The 21,478-nt window shown below is 37.7% G+C and overlaps 2 protein-coding genes across 2 annotated transcripts in view; both read right to left on the bottom strand.

The window, feature by feature from the left end:
* NSMCE2 (NSE2 SUMO ligase component of SMC5/6 complex) overlaps positions 1–21,478 on the bottom strand; it is a 250,892-nt gene that overhangs the window by 13,777 nt on the left and 215,637 nt on the right. The window contains 2 exon segments of the mRNA XM_020964974.2: positions 5–111; positions 508–611. Of these exon segments, the coding sequence (XP_020820633.1) occupies positions 5–111; positions 508–611 (211 nt within the window).
* On the bottom strand, positions 6,664–9,683 carry LOC144457206 (E3 ubiquitin-protein ligase TRIM17-like). Its single transcript, XM_078154527.1, has 2 exons — positions 7,878–9,683; positions 6,664–7,475 (listed from the first exon to the last, which is right to left on the bottom strand). Exons 1-2 carry the CDS (start codon positions 8,237–8,239, stop codon positions 7,178–7,180), a joined length of 660 nt encoding a protein of 219 aa, XP_078010653.1. The 5' UTR covers positions 8,240–9,683; the 3' UTR covers positions 6,664–7,177.

The raw sequence follows: 21,478 nt of genomic DNA, 5'->3' as shown, positions 1-21,478 counted from the left end.
TCACCATGCCTTTTTCTTTCTTTTGTGTTTCGATTCAATGATTCTTCTAATGGCTTCCTCTTCATAGGTGTGTCCACATACTTTATTTTTCACTGGTTTCTTCATTTCCAACTGTAATCAAGAAGATTGGGTTTACAGGAATGATGACTATCACCTTCCAGTCAGCTCGCTAAATTACCATTGTCAGGAGTTGGGATTTCAAGCACTAGCCTTTTTAATGTTTAAGTTTCCACTCGCTCAAGGTAAGATAACAACTATTAAAGCAACCCACCAACATCGTACAATGCAGAACTGTTGGACGTATCACTTTCTTTCTAGACTTCTTGACTGGTTGGCAGTCAGAAAACTTAGCACTACTTCATTTTGCCAGCAGTACCTATACTCCTATCTTACTATTCAATTCCCTCCACCCTCTACTCTGAATGTGAAGACAAATCACTTTTTTTGATTAGGTGGGTAAGTCAGTAAGCACTTTTTCTATCAAAAAATCTATTTAAGGCAAAGTACCTGAGTAATGGGGCAAGTGAAGTTGGTTTGACTTTGGGTCACAAACATATCTTCATCTATTTGTTCTTCTGAGTCATCATCAGTTGGGTCTACAGGGAGTCCACCTGTGGCCAAAAAAAAAATACAATCAAAGGAAATATGCCTTTTAAACTAACATTTTATTGGCTGAAAAGATACAAGTTCCATATAGTATAGTTTAAACTAATTATACAATACTAAAATATCTCTGTGGAAATAATATGGGTCATGGTTACACAAAATTCTGTGCAAAAAAATATTTTAGCAAAAATACCACTTACCATTTATAGAGTCATTTATAATTGTAAAGCACTTATGTACATTAGCTCATTTAATCCTCACTCCAACTCTGTGAGGTAAGTAGAGCAAGAACTATTGTATTAATTTTACATCTGAGGAAACCAAAGCTCACTGAGGTGAAGGTCTCAAGGGCTGGCATGTGGTAGAGCTGAGAATTGACACCAAGCATTCTAAAACCAAGGTCATTGAGCTCCCCACTCCATCACTTGGCCTCTCCCTTTTGAGTGACAGATAGAAGCACTATTGCTTCTTTCTATTTAATATTTGACACCAGCACCAGACCAAAAATTTGAAGAGGTATTCCTTCATGGTTGATTGTAGAGAATATTTCACTGTGATGTCAAACTTTTGATTTTCTATCATGTTAAATGCTGGGAAATCATAGGGTCATAGATCTAGTCAGTTAGTCAATTAGCATTTATTTATTAAATACCTACTATGTGCCAGGCACTGTACTAAGCACTGGGAGATACAAAGAAGGCAAAAACACAGTCCCTGCCTTTAAGGAGCTCACATTCTAATGTAGGCGATAATATGCAAAACATACACACAAGATACATATAGCATAATCTCAAAGGGAAGGCACTAGGGTAGGTGACAAAGCCTGAGAAGAGCCTCTGGCAGAGATCTGAGCTAAACTGTCAAAACCCTCAGAGGCCATCTGATCCAATCGCCTCATTTTACAGATGAGGAAACTGATTCCTAAAGAGCTTAAGTAACTTTAACTTGCCCAAGTTTACATAAATAGGTAGTTGAGTATCAGAGGCAAAATTTGAACCAACATCCTCTGATTCCAGAGCTGATATTCTTTCTACTCTACCACACTGGGAAGTATAATTATAGAGGAAAAACATGTGCCGAGGCCAACAAAATCAGCCTTAGGCTTTTTTCTGAATTTCGTAGTGTTGAGGAAGCAAGCAAGGACAACTCAAATGTAATACCCACAAATAGGGAAGGATGAGTAGGGAACTTGAAAATTGTAGGTAACGACTGACATCAGTGATCATGAAAGGAGAAGGTGAGCAAAACTGAGAATGAGGAAGAGTGTCAACAGTGACTAATAGCTCAAGGACTGAGAAACTAAAACACAGAGGACTTTGCAACAGCTAAAGTCTCCTAGAGACAAAGATTTTCTTCAGCTGAAAGCTATGTTTATTTAAAGTAATATAAAAAGAATTCTACCAACATGTTTGTCCCATTTGGAAAAATTACAAAACCAGAATGGTAATTCTCAAAACAGTGGGGAAAAAATTATAGAAAGGCAGTAGAAAAAATATAAAAGACAAGGCATACACTCGGAGATTCTACAATGTTTTATAAACAAACAAAAATCTGACTCGGTTAGTTGTTTATTTACAATAACTTAGTGACCTCAAGACATGAAAAGAACATGAAAACATCAGAAACACATCAAAAGGCAGGTGGTGGGGAGAATACAGAGCCACTACTAAAATGACACAGTTTGGGAAACTAGAAAAGATTTTAGAGTTCAGCTAATCCAAGGTCTTTACTTTATGGATAAGGAAATAGACTCAAAGAGGGAAATAGATTTGCTCAACAAGGTTACATGAGTTGTTAGCTAGCTAAACTTATTACTATTCTTTTTTCCTTGGCTGGGGAAGCTTTTTGATTTGCTACTGCTACTACTTAAATGGTTTCATTTAAACCAAGAGTTCTAAACCTGGAACCAATGAATATATTTTAAAAATATTTTGATAACTATATTTCCATATAACTTGTTTCCCTTGTAATCTCATGTAATTATTTTATGCATTAAAAACATTATCCTGTGAAGGGTTCCAAAGGTTCCACTAGACTGCCAAAGGAGTCCACAACACAAAAAAGGTTAAGACTCCTGATCTAAATAGTAAAAACTGTTAATTTTCATGAAGGTCTGCCTAACCTGAATGTAGAAAGCTGGAGCAAAGTATGTATTTTAAAGCCCACATTCATACATACATACACACATACACAGCTATATACAACCACACACCCCATTCACTGGACGATTCCAAATGTTAGGAGGATCACATTGAGATCTACATTTCCAGTTCAGCTCAGATTCTTGGACACAACTACACGGCAAAGGCAGGAAGTAAATATATGTCTTACAATTATAGTAGGCTGTGCGGTAATTACAAAGGAGAATCCAGACATGGTCTTGTGGTCAGAAGATGCATTTGGTCATGGCCACACACAGACCTAGTATTAGTCAGTAAGTAGTCTGTCCTCAGGCAACCTAAATTTGGCTACCACGTTAGTCAGCCTGTTGTATGAAAGCCAGGAATAAAAGTTGATTACTATGTACTTTTTCAATTAGCCATGCACACGTTTTTCTAAAAGCATCTCTTTCCTGTAAATTAGCAGCACATGAAGGAAATACTTTACAAATACTTGCTGCCTAGTGTAAAACGTTTATTGAACTTGTGGTCACATAATTTTATTTCTACTACTCAGGATAGGGAGTTACTGTTTTGTGGCTCTCAGGGTCCACTGCTGTAAAAACAAAATAACGATGATCACAGAATTGAGTTTTTGAGGGAAGATCAGTAGCCATAAAGTCCATCTCACGAATGAAAGTCATCCCCTTCAGAACATACTTAACAAGTGGCAGTCTTGAGGACTGCCAAGGAGGGGAACCCATTACCTCCCAAAGTAGTCTAATCCACTGTTGGACAGCTCTACTTCTTTGGAAAATTTTCCTGACATTAAGCCTAAATCTATCCCTTGCTAACATCTCTCTATTGCTCGTGATTTGTCCCTTCAGCTCCACAAAGTCACATCTAATCTCTCCTCCACGTGACAGTTCATCAAATCTTGAAGACAGCTATCTATCACGTCTCCACTGAGTCTTCACTTCTTCCAGGCTAAACACTTCCCACTTTCTTCACCTGATGATCACATATCCTAGACTCAAAGCCCTCTGCCTGGATGCTGTCCTCTGGATGTTTTCCATCTTATTGATAATGTCCTTCTAAAACTGTAGTGCCTGGACCTGAATACACCACTTCAGATAACTTCTTCTAAGAACGGAGTCCAATGTGGCTGTTAACTTCTCTGTTGAAGGTGTGCCTCTCAAATCAAGCCCAAGACTGCCTTAGCTTTTGTGTCAGCCACATGACACTGTTGATTCATACTAGGCATGCGGTCTACTAAAATATCCAGGTCTTATTCAGGCAAACTGCTACCTAATGATGCTTCCCTTATCTAGTAATTATGAAGTTGATTTTGGGTATCTAAGTGTAAGATTTTATACTTACCCCTATTGAATTTCATCTCAGAATTAGCCCAATGGTCTAATCCAGGGGTGGGGAACCTGTGGCCTCGAGGCCACTTGTGGCCCTCTAAGTCCTCAAGTAGGGGCCCTTTGACTGAGTCCAAGTTTTACAGAACAAATCCTTTTACTAAGGGGATTTGTTCTATCAAGTTTGGATTTAATCAAAGGGCCACACCTGAGGACCTAGAGGGCCACAGGTGGCCTCGAGGCTGGTTCCTCATCCCTGTTAACCTGTCAAGACCCTTTTGGATCTTAACTCTGTGATTCACTGTGTGAATTAATCTTCCCACATTTGGATGAATATGCTGTTTTCTTGTCTTTATTCAAGTCATTCATAACAAAGTCAAACACCACAAGGTCCAGGTGAAGCTTCCTACTCCCCTGGAATCCTTCTCACACGATGGCATTGAACCATTACACCATTATTTTAGCAAGGCCATTAAACTAGTTTTGCATTCATCTGCTTGAATTATTATCTAATCCATATCCCTTCATTTTTTCCCACAAAAAATAATTAGATGTTTTGTCAAGAGCTTTGCTAGAATTTAGGCAAACTAATATATGCAGTATTTCCCTCATCTACTAGTTCAGAAATACTGTCAAAACAGGAAATGAGATCAGTCTGGCAAAAATCTGTCCTTTTTTGGGGGGGGGCACAAAATTGGTTCTTGATGATCACCACGCTGCCCACACTTTGGCCATCATCATCCTCATGTTCCCTGAACTGAAACTTTGGTTTCCACCCCTGTGACCTTAGGCTCTGAGAGGTGAACTTTGTCCTCATCTTATCCTGAAGCAGTCCACTTCCACATCATGCCAATGAGCCTGTACTCTCCTTTAACCCCGTTATGTGTTGTCTTCTCATTAGAATGTAGAATGTCTTTGAGGGCAGAGTCTGTCATGCATGCTTGTAGTGGTATCCCCAGAATGTGACATAGTGCTTAGCACTTAATAAATGCTGACTCACTCTCTCTCTCTCTCTCCCTCATTTCTTTAATGATCTATTCTAGAATTTTTCCAGAAATCAAAATCAAGCTCACTGGCCTATAGTTGCAGACTCTGTTCTCTTCCCTTTTTTTTTTTAAACTCAGACAACATTTGTTCTTCTCTAATCTTGTGGTTCTCTCTCCTGCTTTCCACAATATTTCAGATTTAACTGCCAGTGGCTTAGCACTTGTCTGTCAGTTTTTTCAGGACTTGAGGATGCAATTCACTTGGGCTAGGTGATTTGAATTCATCAAGGGCACCTAGGTGTTCTTTTACTATCTTTTTACTTATCTTCAGTATAAACTATCTGTTAATCATTTTAAGAATTTAAATTCTTGAGTAAAATGCTAAATAACTTCTTATTTTGAAAATTCTATGTTTCTTCCTTTAAAAAAAATTTAACACATAAGTATATTTTTCAAATCAGAGGGTAATTTCTAATCAATAGTAATAACTTATATTTGTATAGCTCATGAAGACAAAACACTTTAATACGTTATCTCATTTGATCTTTACAGAATTCCTGTGAGATATATAGCGTCAATTTTTATTGCTAATTTACTGATGAGGAAATTGAGACTCAGAGAGGTTACTGGAATAAAACAGAATCTGCAAACTATAGGCCAGGGAACTTAGGTAAACAAAACATCTAGGGGAAAAAAAGTGGCAATCACAAAGAACCATTATGGCTTCAACAAGAACAAACTAAGCTTATTTCATTTGTGACAGGGCTACTATACTAGCAGGTTAGAGGAATATTTTATGTGTAGTTTACTTAAATTCTAGTAAAGCAATTGATAAAGTCTCGCATGATATTCTTGTGGATAAGAATTAGATGATGGGACATAATTAGGTGGATCTGGCATTAGATGAGGACTGTACTTAGAAAAATTGTCATTAGTGGTTCAATGTCAACGTGGAAGGAGATCTCCAATGGAGAACCCCAGGAATGTGAATTGTGGCCCCATGCTGTTTAACATTTTTTTTTAATCAATGACTTGGACCAATTCTAGATAGTTTGGAAGCCTACCTAAAACATTTGATGAAATCAGGATATAAAAGATCTTGACAAGCTGGAACACTGGGCTATATCTAATAAGATGAAGTATCACAGGGATGAATCTGAACTTGTACACTTAGGTTCAAAAAAAATCAACTTCACAAGTACAAGACGGGAGAGGCATGCCTAGAGGGTGATTCATCTGAAGAAAAAAAACCAAACAAACCCCAGAGATTTTAGTGTATTTCAAGTTCAATACACATCAACAGTGTGATGTGATATGGCAGCCAAGAAAGCTAATGCAATCTTAGGCTGTATTAGGAGAACTATAGTGTCCTGCCTTGGTCAGATTATGCTTGAGGTATTGTGATCAGTTCTGGCCACCATATTTAATGAAGTACTTTTTAAAAACCAGTTGTAAATGAAATAGATTTAATTTTCATTGTTTCTGATAGTTATAGATAACTTTATTGATCTGTCTGACATGAGTTCTAGTGAATAAAATATCATTTCAGGAATTGTTATCAGTTCCTTGAAATGGAAAGTCTCAAATAGTAATTATCATCAACATTCTTTTACTAGTTACTCCTGGGACAGATAATGAGAGATTCATGGGTGATTTCTTCCTTTGGAGGGTAAGGAGAGAAGCAAGGGTGAAGAGGCCCATGAAAAGCAACATTTGAAATACTGTAGATTAGGGGTTCTGTCTGTAGCATTGTAAAATGTTTTATGTCCCCTTTTGTAATCCAAGAAAATGCCCAATTTGTATACAGGCTGGCCAACAAGAATGTCACCATGTGAATTCTAGAGGTCAAAGTCATTTCCAAATTGGAAGCCAATTGGGGTATACTCAATCCAAAGCAAGAGTTGCCTCTTCTTGTCATTTGATACTTTACAAATGCCCACTTTCCTTTTGTCTTATCTCCCACCTCTACTTCCCAGCAGTGTTTCCCTGAGGTGAAGCTCTGGGTAGACAAGATAGCAACAGAGAAGTCAATCTTTTTGAGCTGTCAGCCAAGTCCTGTGGGACACTAACATATTTGACACTCTTCAAATCATTACAGAGGACAAGATGAGAATTGGAGGTTTCAGAATCCAGAGTTACCTCCCCCTAGAAAGTCATCAGCATTTTTTCCTGCCAGGGATGGGGATCTGGTTGAAGCAACCACTGGATCTTGAAGGAATAGCTCCTCATTCCTTTCCAATGTACCTTTCATATCCTGGAGAATTTCACTAAGAGGCTTCTCAAAATTGTCCTCCACTTCTGATATCACCACTTGCAGATTATGGATCTGTTGGGACAATTTGGCCTGACTTTCCTCAAACTTTGCCAATTTATCTCTTGTATCCTGGGCCAGTCTTTGCAGATGTAGCTGTTCCTCCTCTTAACAAAAACTGGTGCTTTTCCTCATATTCAGATATAACCAACTATATCACGGCCTTGCCTTCCAACTTAAATTGCGCTTCTCTCTCTCTCACATTCCAATTCAATTTGAAGTTCATCCTTTTTTTCCTCTTAAAGTATTCCTTGTCCTCTGGGGCTTCTCCCTGAGCATTTCCTTGGGCAGCTTCTCAAAATTCTTCTCTATTTCTAATATCATTTGCAGACTGTGCATCTGTTGGGACAGTCTGGCCTTGCTCTCCTCAAGCTCTGCCAAGTTGTCCCTTGCTTCCTTGTCCAGTCTTTGCAGATGTAGTTGTTCTTCCTCTAACAAGAACTGGTATATTTTCTCATATTCAGATATAACTGACTCTTTGAAAGTCTGGCCCTCTGCCTTTCAGTGAAGCTCTTTCAATTTCTCATATTCCAAATCAATTTGAAATTTTTCCTTCTGTCCCTTTAAAATATTCCGCATAGCCTGGAGCTTCCCCATGCACTGGACACCAGCCTCTTCCAAGGGAAGAACTTTGTGCTCCTTGTGGTCTGTAGTTAAAAAGCAAGACCAACACAAGAGTCTATGGTCATCCTCACAGAACAGGTTCTCTTCTTCCCTGTGTTTATCACAGATGGTCAGATCCCTGATGCTCTGTAGTAAATGAGTTCTAAGCAGTTTGCCAGAAAGAGCCAGATTCTGCAGTCTCATTGCACAAAAGGTCTCCAAATTGGAGGATTGTTCTGCACCATGGGCAGTTTTCTGGTGTGTTGGCATCCCCCAAACACCTGAGAAGACACTCTTGGCAGGAGCTACGGCCACAACTGAGAATCACTGGGTCAATAAAATAGCCAAAGCAGATAGGGTGAGTGAGATCCATTATGAAGCTTTCAAACAAGTTTTTGGCAGTCATGTTCCTAGCCTTTGTATTCCTTTCTTCAAATATATTCAACTCAGGAAAGGTAACTCTAGCTCTTTCCTACGAGCTCTGGCAGCAAAAAAATAACAGGACTAAGCTGTTGGGATCTTTTATAGGGCTTCCCTTGTTTAGCCAAATTTGGTCATTGGGTCCAAATTATCTCAGTTTTCTTGTATTGATTCTTGACAGTAAGAGATTCGATAACTGGTCAGAAAGAGATTATGGGGGAACCCTGTGCTAGGACTGGTCACAGGATCTGGTGCTGTCTGGCAACTCCACTGCCCATAACCAGTCTTTGGTCAAAGTTCTAGGTAGGAAAGCAATGCTTGAGGTGCTAAGCTTTGCCCCAAGGGCCCCTGGTCAAAGTTCTAGGACAGAGAGAAGCAACTAATGTTTGTGGCTACAAGGAAGTAGGAGCCCCTCCAAAGTAGGGAGGAGAGTGAAGACCAGGAGACCAGTATGACCACACCCTTCCCCAGATCACACCACCTTAGAAGTACTGAAAACGTGCTCTGGAGCTACATGAACAAAATCAGAAAGCACCTTTCACACAAATGAGGTCAGATCTAAACAACTGGAGAAATAATAATTGCTCATGGATAAGCCAAGCCAATACAACAAAAAGTGACAATTCTACCCAAAATAATCTACCCATTCAGCACCATACCAATCAAACTATCAATTACTCCACAGAGCTAAGTCAAAATAGGTACTTATCCGGACACAAAAAGCAATGAGAAAACTAGGGGAGGTTGGAAAAACCCACTTCACAGATCCACAGATACAGGAAGATTGCATGACTAAATAAGAAACAGAGAGGATCACAAGAAGCAAAATGGACAATTCCAATTCCATGAAACCAAAACCCTACTGCACAAAACAAAACTAATACAGACAAAATTTGAAGGAAAGTGGAGAAACAGGGGAGGAGGGGAACCCCAGCAAGTTTCTCTGATGCCAAATACACAGGGAACTGACCCAAATTCACAAAAACAAGAGCAATTTCTCAATTGATAAATGGTCAAAGGACATGAACAGGCAGCCCTCAGAAGAAGAAATCAAAGCCATCAACAGTCATATGAAAAAATGCTCCAAATCACTACCAACCAGAGAAACACAAATCAAAACAACTCTGAGGTACCACCTCACACTCATCAGATTGGTCAACCTGATAACAAAGGAAAATGACCTTATGAAGTACTTTAAGAAGCTAGAGGTTATCCAGAGGAGGACAACTAGGCTAGTGAAAGGCCTTCACTTAATGTTATATCAGGACCAATTGAAGCAAATGAGGATGCTTGGCTTGGAGATAAGACTTAGGAAGGATTAGAAGTAGTAGGAGGCAAATTTAGACTCAATGCAAGGGAAAACTTATTCAAAAAATGCAGTGATCTGCTTCAGGAGGTCAAAGAATCAAAAATTAGAAATAAAGAACTGGAAAGCACCTCCTAGGCCAAGTAGTGTAACACCCTCATTTTACAGATGAGAAAACTGAGGCATAGGGAGATTAAATGACTTGCTCAAGGTCAGAAGCAGTACTAGATAGAGGTAGGATTTGAACCCAGGTCTTTCTGATTTTAAGGCACTACCTGGATGAGTTGTAAAGGATTTTTGTTCAGGTACGGTTTTGGTTTACCTGGCCCAAGAGGTACCTTTCAATGTTGAGATTCCAGATCCTGACTTGACTAAGACGACAGGGTTCTTAAGTGGCAAAATGAGGACTACGTTTCAGATCTCCAAGGTATGGGCAGGGGGCAGTTGGAGATCACCGGAATAAAGGGAACAAAGAAAATGTCTTCTTTTTTTCATTGTCGTTATAGCACTATTTGCCATCTTGTAGCTTCTCTCAATGCTTAGTCTATTATTCCACCTCCTACCCACATACTGGATACTTAATGTAGCTTTCTTCTATTCTCCACTGATCTTTCCTTCCTCTAAAACCCCATGATAACATACTGTTTGCATCACATAGCACATAATCACATATATTCAAACGTGTTTACAAGGACACTGGTATAAAAATAATTGTGAAAAAATTAGAAAAAGATGTTAGGGATCATTTACTCTAATTCTTTCATTTAGAGGAAGAAATTGTGTTCCTACAAAGTGAAGTTACTTGCCAAGATCCAACAAGGAACTAATGGCAGGATTAAGAACCTAAATCTTCTGCCTTCTAGTTTTAGTTCCTTTCATCACAGCCCTGGCAGGTGCCATCCAGACACTACTAGAACATCTCGTGACTCACTACCACAAGTTAATACATTCCACTTCTGGAAAGCTCTGATTGTTATAAGTGTCTACTTTACAATGAACTGAAATCTTTCACCCATAAATCCTAGATCTCTCCTAACTCTGGAGCTACACAGAACACACTGAATCCTTCTTCCACATGAAAACCATGCCAATACATAAGAGTTTTTGTGTCCCTATATATACACCATCCTTCCACTCCCCAGTTTGTCTATTTCCCATATGACATCGGTTCTAGGACCTTTGAGCAGTTTCCAGAAGTAAGCATAATATTCCTGATGTTGTCTGTCCAACGTGTTTGTCTTATTTTGCCAATCAGAGAAATCTCCCTGAGATCAGGGAGCATGTAATATGCCTTAAAGAAGTTTAAATCTACCCCTCATAGCACCATCATATAATGAACACTCAATAAATACTTGTAAAAGTGACATCTGTAAAACATTTAGCATAATGCCTGGCACATAGTAGGCATTTAATAATTGCTAATTCCATTCTTTCTCTTCCTCTTTGACAGAAAATTGCCCTAAATGAGAATACTTTTTAAAAAGCAAGGGCTCCAGAATTTTATATATGAAATGAACAGCATTTTTGTCCCATGAAACATGAAGTCTAAATCAGCAGTCATATTTTGCTGATACTACACTAGCAAAATCTCCAATTTGCTATCTATCTACTTTCACTTCTATGTCTCTTTTAATATCACAACTCACAAGGTCTCTAGAATGTACTGAATGAATTTCCTCTAGATGAGTCAACATTTTCCAAAATGCTTTACATACTACATTATATTCTCTTAAGTTCTATTTCTGCAGTTTCCTTATCGTTTTGATCTTTGAATTTATATAATGCATACATTTACTTTGAATTATTTAATCCTTTTTTAATCCTTTTCAAATCCTTTCCTCAGGCACCATCCCCCTTCCCCCATCTCCCCCTACTCATTTTGGACTACTTTGACTTCACCATGTTCCCAATAAGCTCATCATCTCTTCATAGTGTTAAGATCCAAATTAGCCCTGTAACTCCTCCTTCTGCAGTATTCTTTGACTTTCTGATGGGTGGGTGGAACTATGAACTCCTCCATTTAAGTAGAGGGGACATTAGACATCTCATTTCCCACCTGGCTGCACTCATTTTGGAGCTCTCTGAATTCTCTGGCAACACTCATTTGGGATTTCTTTGATTGCTTTTTAGATTGTAAGCTCTTTGAGGGTAGACAGAGTCTTTTTTTTCTTTCATATTTGTATCCCTAATGTTTAGCACAATGCCTGGCACATAGTAGGTACTTAATAAATGTTTATTGACTACTGACTAAATAATAACCATGCCAATGTGAAGAAATATTTCTGTGGCAACTAAGGGGACTAAAATTTAAATGTTAGCTAAAGGACTGTGATTTAATATTCATTTCAAGCCAATAAATTCAGACAAACTCTCTAAAGTCACTATTTGCTTTCTCTTTAACAGAAAAGGCTATATGATATGATGTTTACTAGGTAATTAAGCAAAGTTGGAAAGAGGACATACACGGTCTATTTTTCAGTTCCCCCTCCCCCCCATTATATTAACCAAAAAAAACCTGTATTGCAACAGAAAGTTTTGGAAAAAATATAAGTTTGGCAGCCTCAGCAAAATCTCTGTTCTTTGATTTACAAAAAAGGGCAACTAGATTGAATATTACTTAGCAGGAGTATGCTAAGAGTACATTATAGTAATATTTTCCTGTGAAGTTATATGATTTAGATTAGGTTCGAGTTAAGTAAAAGGTTGAAGTGGCTACTAATTTTGAAATAGGGACATGTTTCTGATGTAAAGCCAAAAGATATTGAAAAACTATAAAGATTTCATTTAAGGTATATAAACAGCACAGGAGGGGGGGGTACTTTTAGCTTTTAATTCAGTAATTAATTTCGTAAAGAGACAACCATTTTATGGTGCCCAGCAGCTCATGAACCTGCTCATCCTGAACTCTCCTTTCATGAGAAAGATAAACGACAAGAAAGCAAGTAAATATAACTCATGCTTTGGGCATGAGACACTTTGAACTAGATGTCCTGGAGACATAGTAAACTCAACATATCCAAAACTGCACTCATTAGCTTTCCCCCAAAACTCTCTCTTCCACCTTTCACCTTTCTTATTTCTTGGTGACCATCCTTCTAATCTTCCCAGTCGGGAAAGGTCATCCTCAACTCCTCACTGCCCCTCACCATACACGTCCAATCAGGTGCCAAATCTTGCCATTTCTACTTTAATAATAGCTCCTGTGCCCAACCCTTTCCCTCTGCTCCCACAGCTGCCACTTTAGTCCAGGCTTTCATCACCTCTTGCTTAGATTTCTGTAACAGCCTCCCAACTGGTCTCCCTGCCTCAAGTGTCTTCCCCATGCCAGTCTATCCTATCCTATACCTTGCTGCCGAAGTAGTTGTGACTCCCTTGTCCAATTCAATCAATTCTAGTGGCTTCCTATAGCCTTTAGCACAAAACATAAACCCCTGGTTTGGCTTTTAAGTCTATCACAACCTGGCCCTAACTTCTCTTTCTTGCTTCACTGCATGTAACTCCCCTTCCTGTATTTTGCAGCCAAATAGGCCTTCTCTCTGTTCCTTGCACATTTTATCTCCCCTTTCTGGGCCTCTGCACTGATCATCCTACATGTTTGGAATGTACATCCTCCTTACCTCTCCTTCCCCAGGGCCTTTCTCTTACTTTATGATTTATTCAGGCACCATCTTCTGCATGCAGCCTTTCCCAACCCTTCCAACTGCTAATGCCCTCTTACAAACTACCTTGTATTTAACTACTACATACATATTCGTATTTATTTATATTCAATCTGTACATAATTTTATATATACTTCTTGTTTTCCCCATTAGAATATAAACTTGGGAATAGGGAGTTTCATTCTTATATCTAACACAATATCTGGGCACATAGTAGGCACTTAAAAACACGTTTGTTTGACTCAATTGACTTCAATGACTGATTGACTGGGTCACACTAGTAGACTTCTGAGGCCCTAGCATAACTCTGAAGTTATATACGTTGAAGAAATATAACTTTAGGGTACATATGGTATATTCTAGATCTATATAGAATAAGCCTTATGTACCCCAAATGGCCTTATATGGGTGGTCCCTGAAGACTCTTACAACTCTAGTCCTACGATCTAAGGCAAAGCTCATCAGCTGATTATAATGATTATCTTGAATGACAAAAAAAAAAGACAAAATTATGTCTACTCTCTTTAGTTTATAAAGTCAGGAAAGCATGTGAGTGTGTGTGTGTGTGTGCGCACGCGCACACACACGCATGTTAGAGTACACACGTGCACATGCATGTGTGTTTTTGTACAAAGAAAGATTTCCATCAAAAGAAAGTGAAACACAAATGTTCCTTGAAAGTCATGGTCAGCAAACCATGGTTCAAAGGTCAAATCCAGCCTGTCACCTGTTTTTGCGCAGCTCCCAGGCTAAGGATTATTCACAGGCTGTATAAAAATAGGCAGTGGACTGAATTTGGTCCTCAGGTATAGTTTGCCAACTCTTACTTTAAAAGGTAAAGACAGGATTTAAGTTTATTCACTAAGAAAAGACCTCAGTTGGCATAGTGACTATAGCTTTTCAAATATAATTTTAAAACTTATTTATATAAATTACCATTATGACAATACTTACATGTAGAGAGAAAAATAAAAACCATTTGAAATTTCATAGAATAGCTACCATAAGTTTTTGGAAAATATTTTGATATTTCTACTGAATAATTGTATATTCCACATCAATTGGTGATATTACTGATATTTCCTAAATATTTCCTAAGAAGAAAAGATGGGAATGGGCATGACGGATGTGTTCACCATATGTGTCAAACTGAAACAAACTGGGAAACCAAGAGAACATAATTTAAGAAGGAACTTTAAAATACTGCTCTGTCTTAAAACTGCTAATGTTTTACTGTATATAAGAATGGAACTAGGATAACTTGTTCATATGTGCACATACAGAATGCACTAGCTTCAACAAAAATGATAATACTTGGCATCACAGTTTTAGAGCTGTAAGGAAACTTAGAAGTCATTCAGTTCAATCCCTACTATTTAACCGTGAAGTAGCTGAAGCTCAGAAGAGATCAAGCAACATGTCCAAGGTCACAAAAGCATAGATTTGAACACAAGTCTTCTGATGATTTAAGTCAGTGCTTGTTCCACAGGACCACTGCAATCACTACCTCTGGCTGTGTAATTTTCTGCTTATACACATAACTAATAATGACAAGAAATACTTTTAGTAGAATCACAGAATTCAGAAAACATTAGATACCATCTATTCACAGAATCGTAGAACTGAGAGGCAGAAATTAGCTTTACAATCATCTGGTTTAACCCAATCAAGTTGGCAGAGGACACAAAACCAGGAGGGATTGCTAAAAAAGTGGATGATAGATCCAAGATCCAAAAAGGTCTTGCTGATAGAAATGTTGGGATGAAAGCAAAATCTTACACTTGGGTTCAGGAAGCCTACTTCACAAGTACAAGATGACAAAGGCATGCCTAGAGAGCAGTTTATATAAAAAAGATTTCAAGTTTTAGTGGATTACAAATTCAATTAATCAGCATATATTATATGGCACCCAAAGAAACCAATGTAATTTTATGTATATCTTCCAGAAACAAGGAGATGATATTCCACTGATATCTGCCCTGATCAGAACATATCCTGAATACTGTCTTCAGTTCCAGGCACCAAATTTTAGTAAGAACATTAATAAGCTAGTGAGAGTCCCAACAGGGGCAAACAGAATGGGGAAGGGCCACAAGGCTATGCCATATAAGGATTAGTTGAAGGAAGTGGAGATGTTTAGCCTAGAGAAGAAAAGACTCAGGGCCCCTCCTCTTGAGGTCTGTCTTTAAGTACTTGGAAGGCTATCCTGTAGAAAAGGGATCAGACTTATTTATTCGCTTTGATATCAGAAGGCAGAAACAAAAATAACAGGTAGAAGTTGTAAAAAGGCAAATTTAGGTTTAATATAAAGAATGACTTATTAGGTTGAGCTGTTCTAAAAAGGAGTGGGCTGCTTCAGGAGTAGTAGGTTTTCTCTTCCTGGAATTCTTCAATCAAAAGCCAGATAATTACCTGGTCAACTGTAGTAGGGATTTGGAGGGGGGGGGATGGTAGGGAAAGATGACTTCAGTGGTCTTTTCCAACTCTGACATTCTTCGATTTTGTGATAGATGAAGAAACCAAGGCAGAGAGAGGTAAAGTTATTTGCCTAACGTAACACGAGTCAATCGATGGCTGAGACAAAACTAGAAACCAAGTCTCCTGATGCCCAGGCCAGTGTTATTTCCATTATGATAAGAAATTTTTTAAATGTACTTTTTAAAAAATTTATGGATATTGTCTTAGAAAGCTTCTCAAAAGTAAATTACAGATTTTAATCACCAAATGATTCAGGGAGGTAGTGAACAACTAATATGTCTATCTGGGTTTGATAAACAGAGGTAAAAGGGGAAGTATCCATGGTTTTTAAGTACGTTCCAGTGCAGTATGGTTGGGAACAACACTTCTAAGTCGTGATTACTGGTGTGTTGCAATTACCAGACCACATTTCTTCCCATAGACCAAAAAACTTAATTAAATTAATTACTCTGTAGTAATTATTTGGCACTGTAATTTTTAAAATGCCACAGAATTGCTTTTATTAGTTTAATCTGCCTTTGTAAATTTCCAATGCAATTGACTAGAATGAACCAAAATTTGCTTTTATACTGTTTAAAAATATCCCATTACAGTGGTTAACTATGTGTACAGGGGGACATCCTCAAAAATGCATTCAAGTTTCAAGCAATGGAAGAAGTCAGTATCCCAATGCCATATCTAGTGAGGCTTGACCATCATGTCAAACAATAATTTCAAAGCAGCCATTCAAAATTTAAGCTCCAAATCTTAACAAGTAATTAAGGCCAATCAGTGGTCAGAGCTCCCGGGACTCCCAAGAGCACATGAGTTATCATATTTGCTCTCGTGGCCTTGACATCTGTTTTCATTTTTCAGTGTCTCTTCTGAAGTAAAGCCAAGACACAACATAAAGCAAAAGAAGCCTGCCAAACTTGGAAGGGGAAAGGGGAAAAATCCTTAAGGGGCCATAGAATGAAGAGCCCTTGCAATGCAATAGGACTAAAGGGACACATGATTAAAGGCCACAGAACAAAGTACAAGTCTCCAAGGCAATCCTACCTCTACCCCCACTCCTTTTTTCTTTTAGAATTTTCCTTATATGCAAAGGAAGACCCACAACTTAACAGTAAGAACTCAATCTTGTCAATTGTGTGCACTGGGTAGGAGTTACTGTGAGCATTTTGTAAACATCAAGAAATCACACTTTAAGAAACTTTCTTCTTGATATGGACAATGCCTGACAATCAATACACTTCCTATGGGTCAAGTTATCTTCACCCAAAGATGTTCAGAATGGCCCTATTTTCCTTGCGTATTCCAGGGAGTAACTGACAAATTGTAGCAGGAAATTAACAGACATTATATTTAGGATTTAAACGCAGGAAGAAACACAGTGAAGTCTAAATAGTATTGGTGGTGTATTAGCCTAGTATTAACCTAGATCTTGACTCATAGCCAACCCAGTGGAGCAGCTGGCTGAAGTGTTTTGTTTACCCAAAGTTCCAAGAAGCCAGTTTTGGGGGGTTCCTTGAAACAATATATTACAGAGATTACAGAGACTTAAAATTTTTGCCTTACTATTATCACCAACCTCCACTGAAAATATGAGGATTTAGGCACATGAACCATATAGAAGAAATCTTTTGAGAAAAAAGAAATTACTCAGCAATAAGAACAACAAAACAAATCTAAGCTCTGTTTCTACTTCGAGATCAGAGAAAAGATTTTAAGCTTTTCATATCTTATGTTGGAAGATGATTAAACCAAGGCTCAAAGAGATTCAGTGACTTCTCCATGATCCATCAGGTAGTATTAGAATTACAATTTGTATTTTGATCTTCTGACTTCATGTCAAATTTTTTCCTCTCTACATCAAGTTACCACCGGGCCAGCCATGTACAGTAAATGTGATATTATAGGTAAAATCTTCTGTTGTAGATGCAGAAGCTAGTTCAACTAATAATGAAATGTCATTAATAATAGGTAGGAAGCTATCAATATCTTCAGAGAAGGAATGCTGCTCCACTGTGTCTGCTACAATTTCTCATTTGTTTCTCTGAACACAATTTTTCATCAAAACATTAAAAGCATTTGAAAGCCAAAAGAGAAGAAAAAACAGATAGGTTAATAAAGAAACAACTAACTTGGAAAAACTGGCTTATGTGATTACGTGGGCCCTTATTTTATAGCTCTCTGAGAAATTCCATTATCACTTCAAGTGCTGCAAAGAGGGGAGAGGTATAGGTTTTTAGAGAGAGAATAAGGAGGTGGTCTAAAAATAAATGAAGGGTAAACATCAAGGAGGCAGAGAAATTACAAGGGATGTAATTAGCAGGCTAATTATAGGGATATAATTAGGAGCTATGGAATGAAATTAAGAATAGGAAAAAAATTTAACTAATTATCAGGAAAAACTATGTTAGCTACATTAGATCGTAGCAGTGGCTTCTGAAACAGTATAAAAGAGTTCTTAATAGAGAATTTTTAAAAATAAACTAGGTCCAAAAAGAATTAGAGGTTGTTTTACAAGGGGAAAACCCACCGTTTTTGTTTTTAAAGAATGTATTAGCTGACTTATGCATACAGTAATTCTCCCTGGTCTCCCAGGGCAGCGATTCCATAGTGCTTCAGGCATTCTAGATGGTCAGGATCTACCTACATCTCCTCAGCTGGCCAGGGCACTCTTCGTTCCTCCTCCTCCTCTCCCTCCCTTTCAACAAGACTCAGCTGCCTGATGCCCTAGGACAACTTTACCTCTAGGCTGAACCCCTACAGACAATGACAACCTACCTGAAACAATTCTTTAATGACTATTAACATACTCTCACTCCATCCCTTACTCCTCCCCAGTGATCCTCAATCCTGGCTGCCACTGTTCAAACCCAGTTTTCGGGACCCCTCCCTTACTGTCATCCCCTTCTATCTAAATCTTTTCCTTTCTTGATCCCTCTATGACACAGGTTTTAGTTATACAAATTATAATATGTTAGAATGAAGTTTTGTGCTTTTATGTTGAGGTTTATATATTATGCGTTAATAATGTTATTGTGAAATGATGTTGATAGGACCAAACTTAAGCAGGATATGTCTATAAGCTATTTCTTTTGCTATAAGTTTCACTATGGTATTTCCATGTGTGAGAATTTCAAACTCACTTCATTCTTCTCTGATACTGACAGCATGGTCATTTTGTAAGAACTGTCAGCGTACATGCTGATGTATTGCTGCTGAGTCTCTACAATACTCATAATTTTATAAATCAGTACTTTAGCCTTGGACATTGTTAACTCTATGGTCCCTCATTTGGGGTGTTTTTTTTTTCCTGCATTGCTTCTGAAATTGTGATGAAATGTTTGCTGCAATTGCTAATGAAATTCAAACTAGAATCACTGGTTTTCATGCACACAGTTGGGAATTTTGATGCAATCAATGTTTGTATGTTACTGTTACAAAAAAACAAAACCAGAAGACTCACTATTACTACAGGACAAAAGAACACTGCTTTTTAAGAGATAGCTATCTATTAGTGGATTAGACCTTGAAAAAGATTTAAGTAATGGGTACTCTGCAAAATCTTGAATAGAACTTTTGCCAATCACTGCAAATTAATTGAGAATATTAGTAATTATGTACAATGAATGTATTTTCACTGCAAAATATCTGTCTACATAAGAGGTATATACCAATTTCAGATACATACATATGGGGATTGGAGTCAAATATTTGCTGACAAGGAATATATGGCACAGCAGAAAGTATACTGGACTGAAAGTCAGGAAAATTGTACCCTAATCCTGACTTTATCATTAATTAACCATGTGACATAAAGTCAGTCATTTAAACTTACTGGACTTCAACTTCTTCACCTAAAAAATGAGGAGGTCATACCAGATAATCTTGAAGGTTCTTTCCAAATTTAACATTTTATCATCCTAACACACATAGTAAATGGATATTTACTTATTAAAGTTTAATGCTCACTAAAATTCTTTAAAGTGAAGTAAAAATATCAAGGCAATTTGAACAAAATAGCATGGAGTTGTTTTTTTCACAAAAACTTAGGAAAATAACTGAAATGTCACATTATCCTGATCTCACTGCAAACACATGGCCTTAAGAAAAATCAAGCCTATTTACCACTTGCAAAATATCCTAATTTATGTTGCTGACATAAATGGCATTAGTAACCAAGCAAATAAAACTTAGATCTCAAGTGATGAAAACATGTTTCACTATGACCAATATCAGGTATGATGATAAGTTGTGCAATAGAGGTGATTACCCAAGTAGAGCAGGTAGGAGCAATGTGGCTATTACTAAGATTTTAAAAATTGTATTTAGGAAACCTTATAATCACAGCATTATTTTACAAGAGTCAATGTACTACAAAGAAGAAATATGTTCAGGCCTGCTATATATTTGGAGGAGGAGGAAGGTTTAAGTCAGCAACTGAAATTAAATAAACTTAAGTGGATAGAATAGGCCTTTCCAGTAAGATAAGCCCAGCTTTCCTTAAAAATGGGGGGGGGGGAGGCACCCTGAGAGGATGGGGAAAAGGAGAAGAGAGGAGAAAGCCAGCTTGCCTTTAAAGCAAGATATCCCCTTCCCTTCTATTCCCCAAACTGTAATATTAAAAAGCCAAATCAGGAATACATTGCACTTTCAAGACAGGTTTGCCAGTTTAAAGTGTTTTCTCAATTAATTGCACTGTACCTGAGTGCACACTCATGCGCATACATTCACATACATGCATGCATGCATGCATACATACATACATACATACTCAATGTTTAAAAGATAAGAAAGCAATCTCATCAAAGAATACCCCCCAGAACAGATATAATAAGTAGAAGTCTACATGGTACAATCTGAAGGGAAAGGACTCCCATTGTTCCCAAATCTCTTGTAGAATTTTGGTGGTTATATTCCCAAGGTGAGCTACTAGATAGAGCTGGCATTTGAGAAGAATACACACTAGCCTAAAACTTCATTCTTGTGGGTTTTACAATTTTACATAAACTTGAAACTCTTGCCCTGCTGATGTATTTTACAAACAATTTTTAACCAAGAAACTGATGATCCCTGAAAGTTTGATGTAATGAAAATGTACAAATGTATGAAAATGTACAAATGTAGCATGCTAAGCAATAAATAGCACATGGGTAAAACAAAATGAGAATAACTATTACTGACAGAATTCTCTTCTGAAAAACAAGGAAGGGGGTGGATGAGATCATTTTTAAGGTTCCTTCCAGCTCTAAAATTCTATGATTCTGATATGTAACTCTTGGTTTTTACCAAGTACTTATGTGTCATTTACTTCACGTACTTCTTCAAGTACATGAAGAAGCAGACCAGTTTATCTCAGTGCTGGGTGTTTTAGTTTTCTCTCAAGGGGCTAAGTCTGCTATTTGCTTTACATATTTGGGTAAGGAACTTAAACAATGGTACTTATAATCAATGCTCTTAGAAGATGAAACTGTACACGAACAGTAACAACAACCACACCTGAGCAAATCAAGATTTGTTTTCTGAATGGCTTAATTTGCATCCTTTTCCACTGTCTATAATGCAGATTCTGTTTTTGTTTTTTTGTTTTTTGCTAGGCAATGGGATTAAGTGACTTGCCCAGGGTCACACAGCTAGTAAGTGTCATGTGTCTGAAG

Source organism: Phascolarctos cinereus, unplaced genomic scaffold (assembly GCF_003287225.1).
Source record: "Phascolarctos cinereus isolate Bilbo 61053 unplaced genomic scaffold, phaCin_HiC Scaffold_4;HRSCAF=312, whole genome shotgun sequence".
NCBI classification, from domain to species: Eukaryota; Metazoa; Chordata; class Mammalia; order Diprotodontia; family Phascolarctidae; genus Phascolarctos; species Phascolarctos cinereus.
This window is presented reverse-complemented; position numbering and strand designations above follow the sequence as displayed.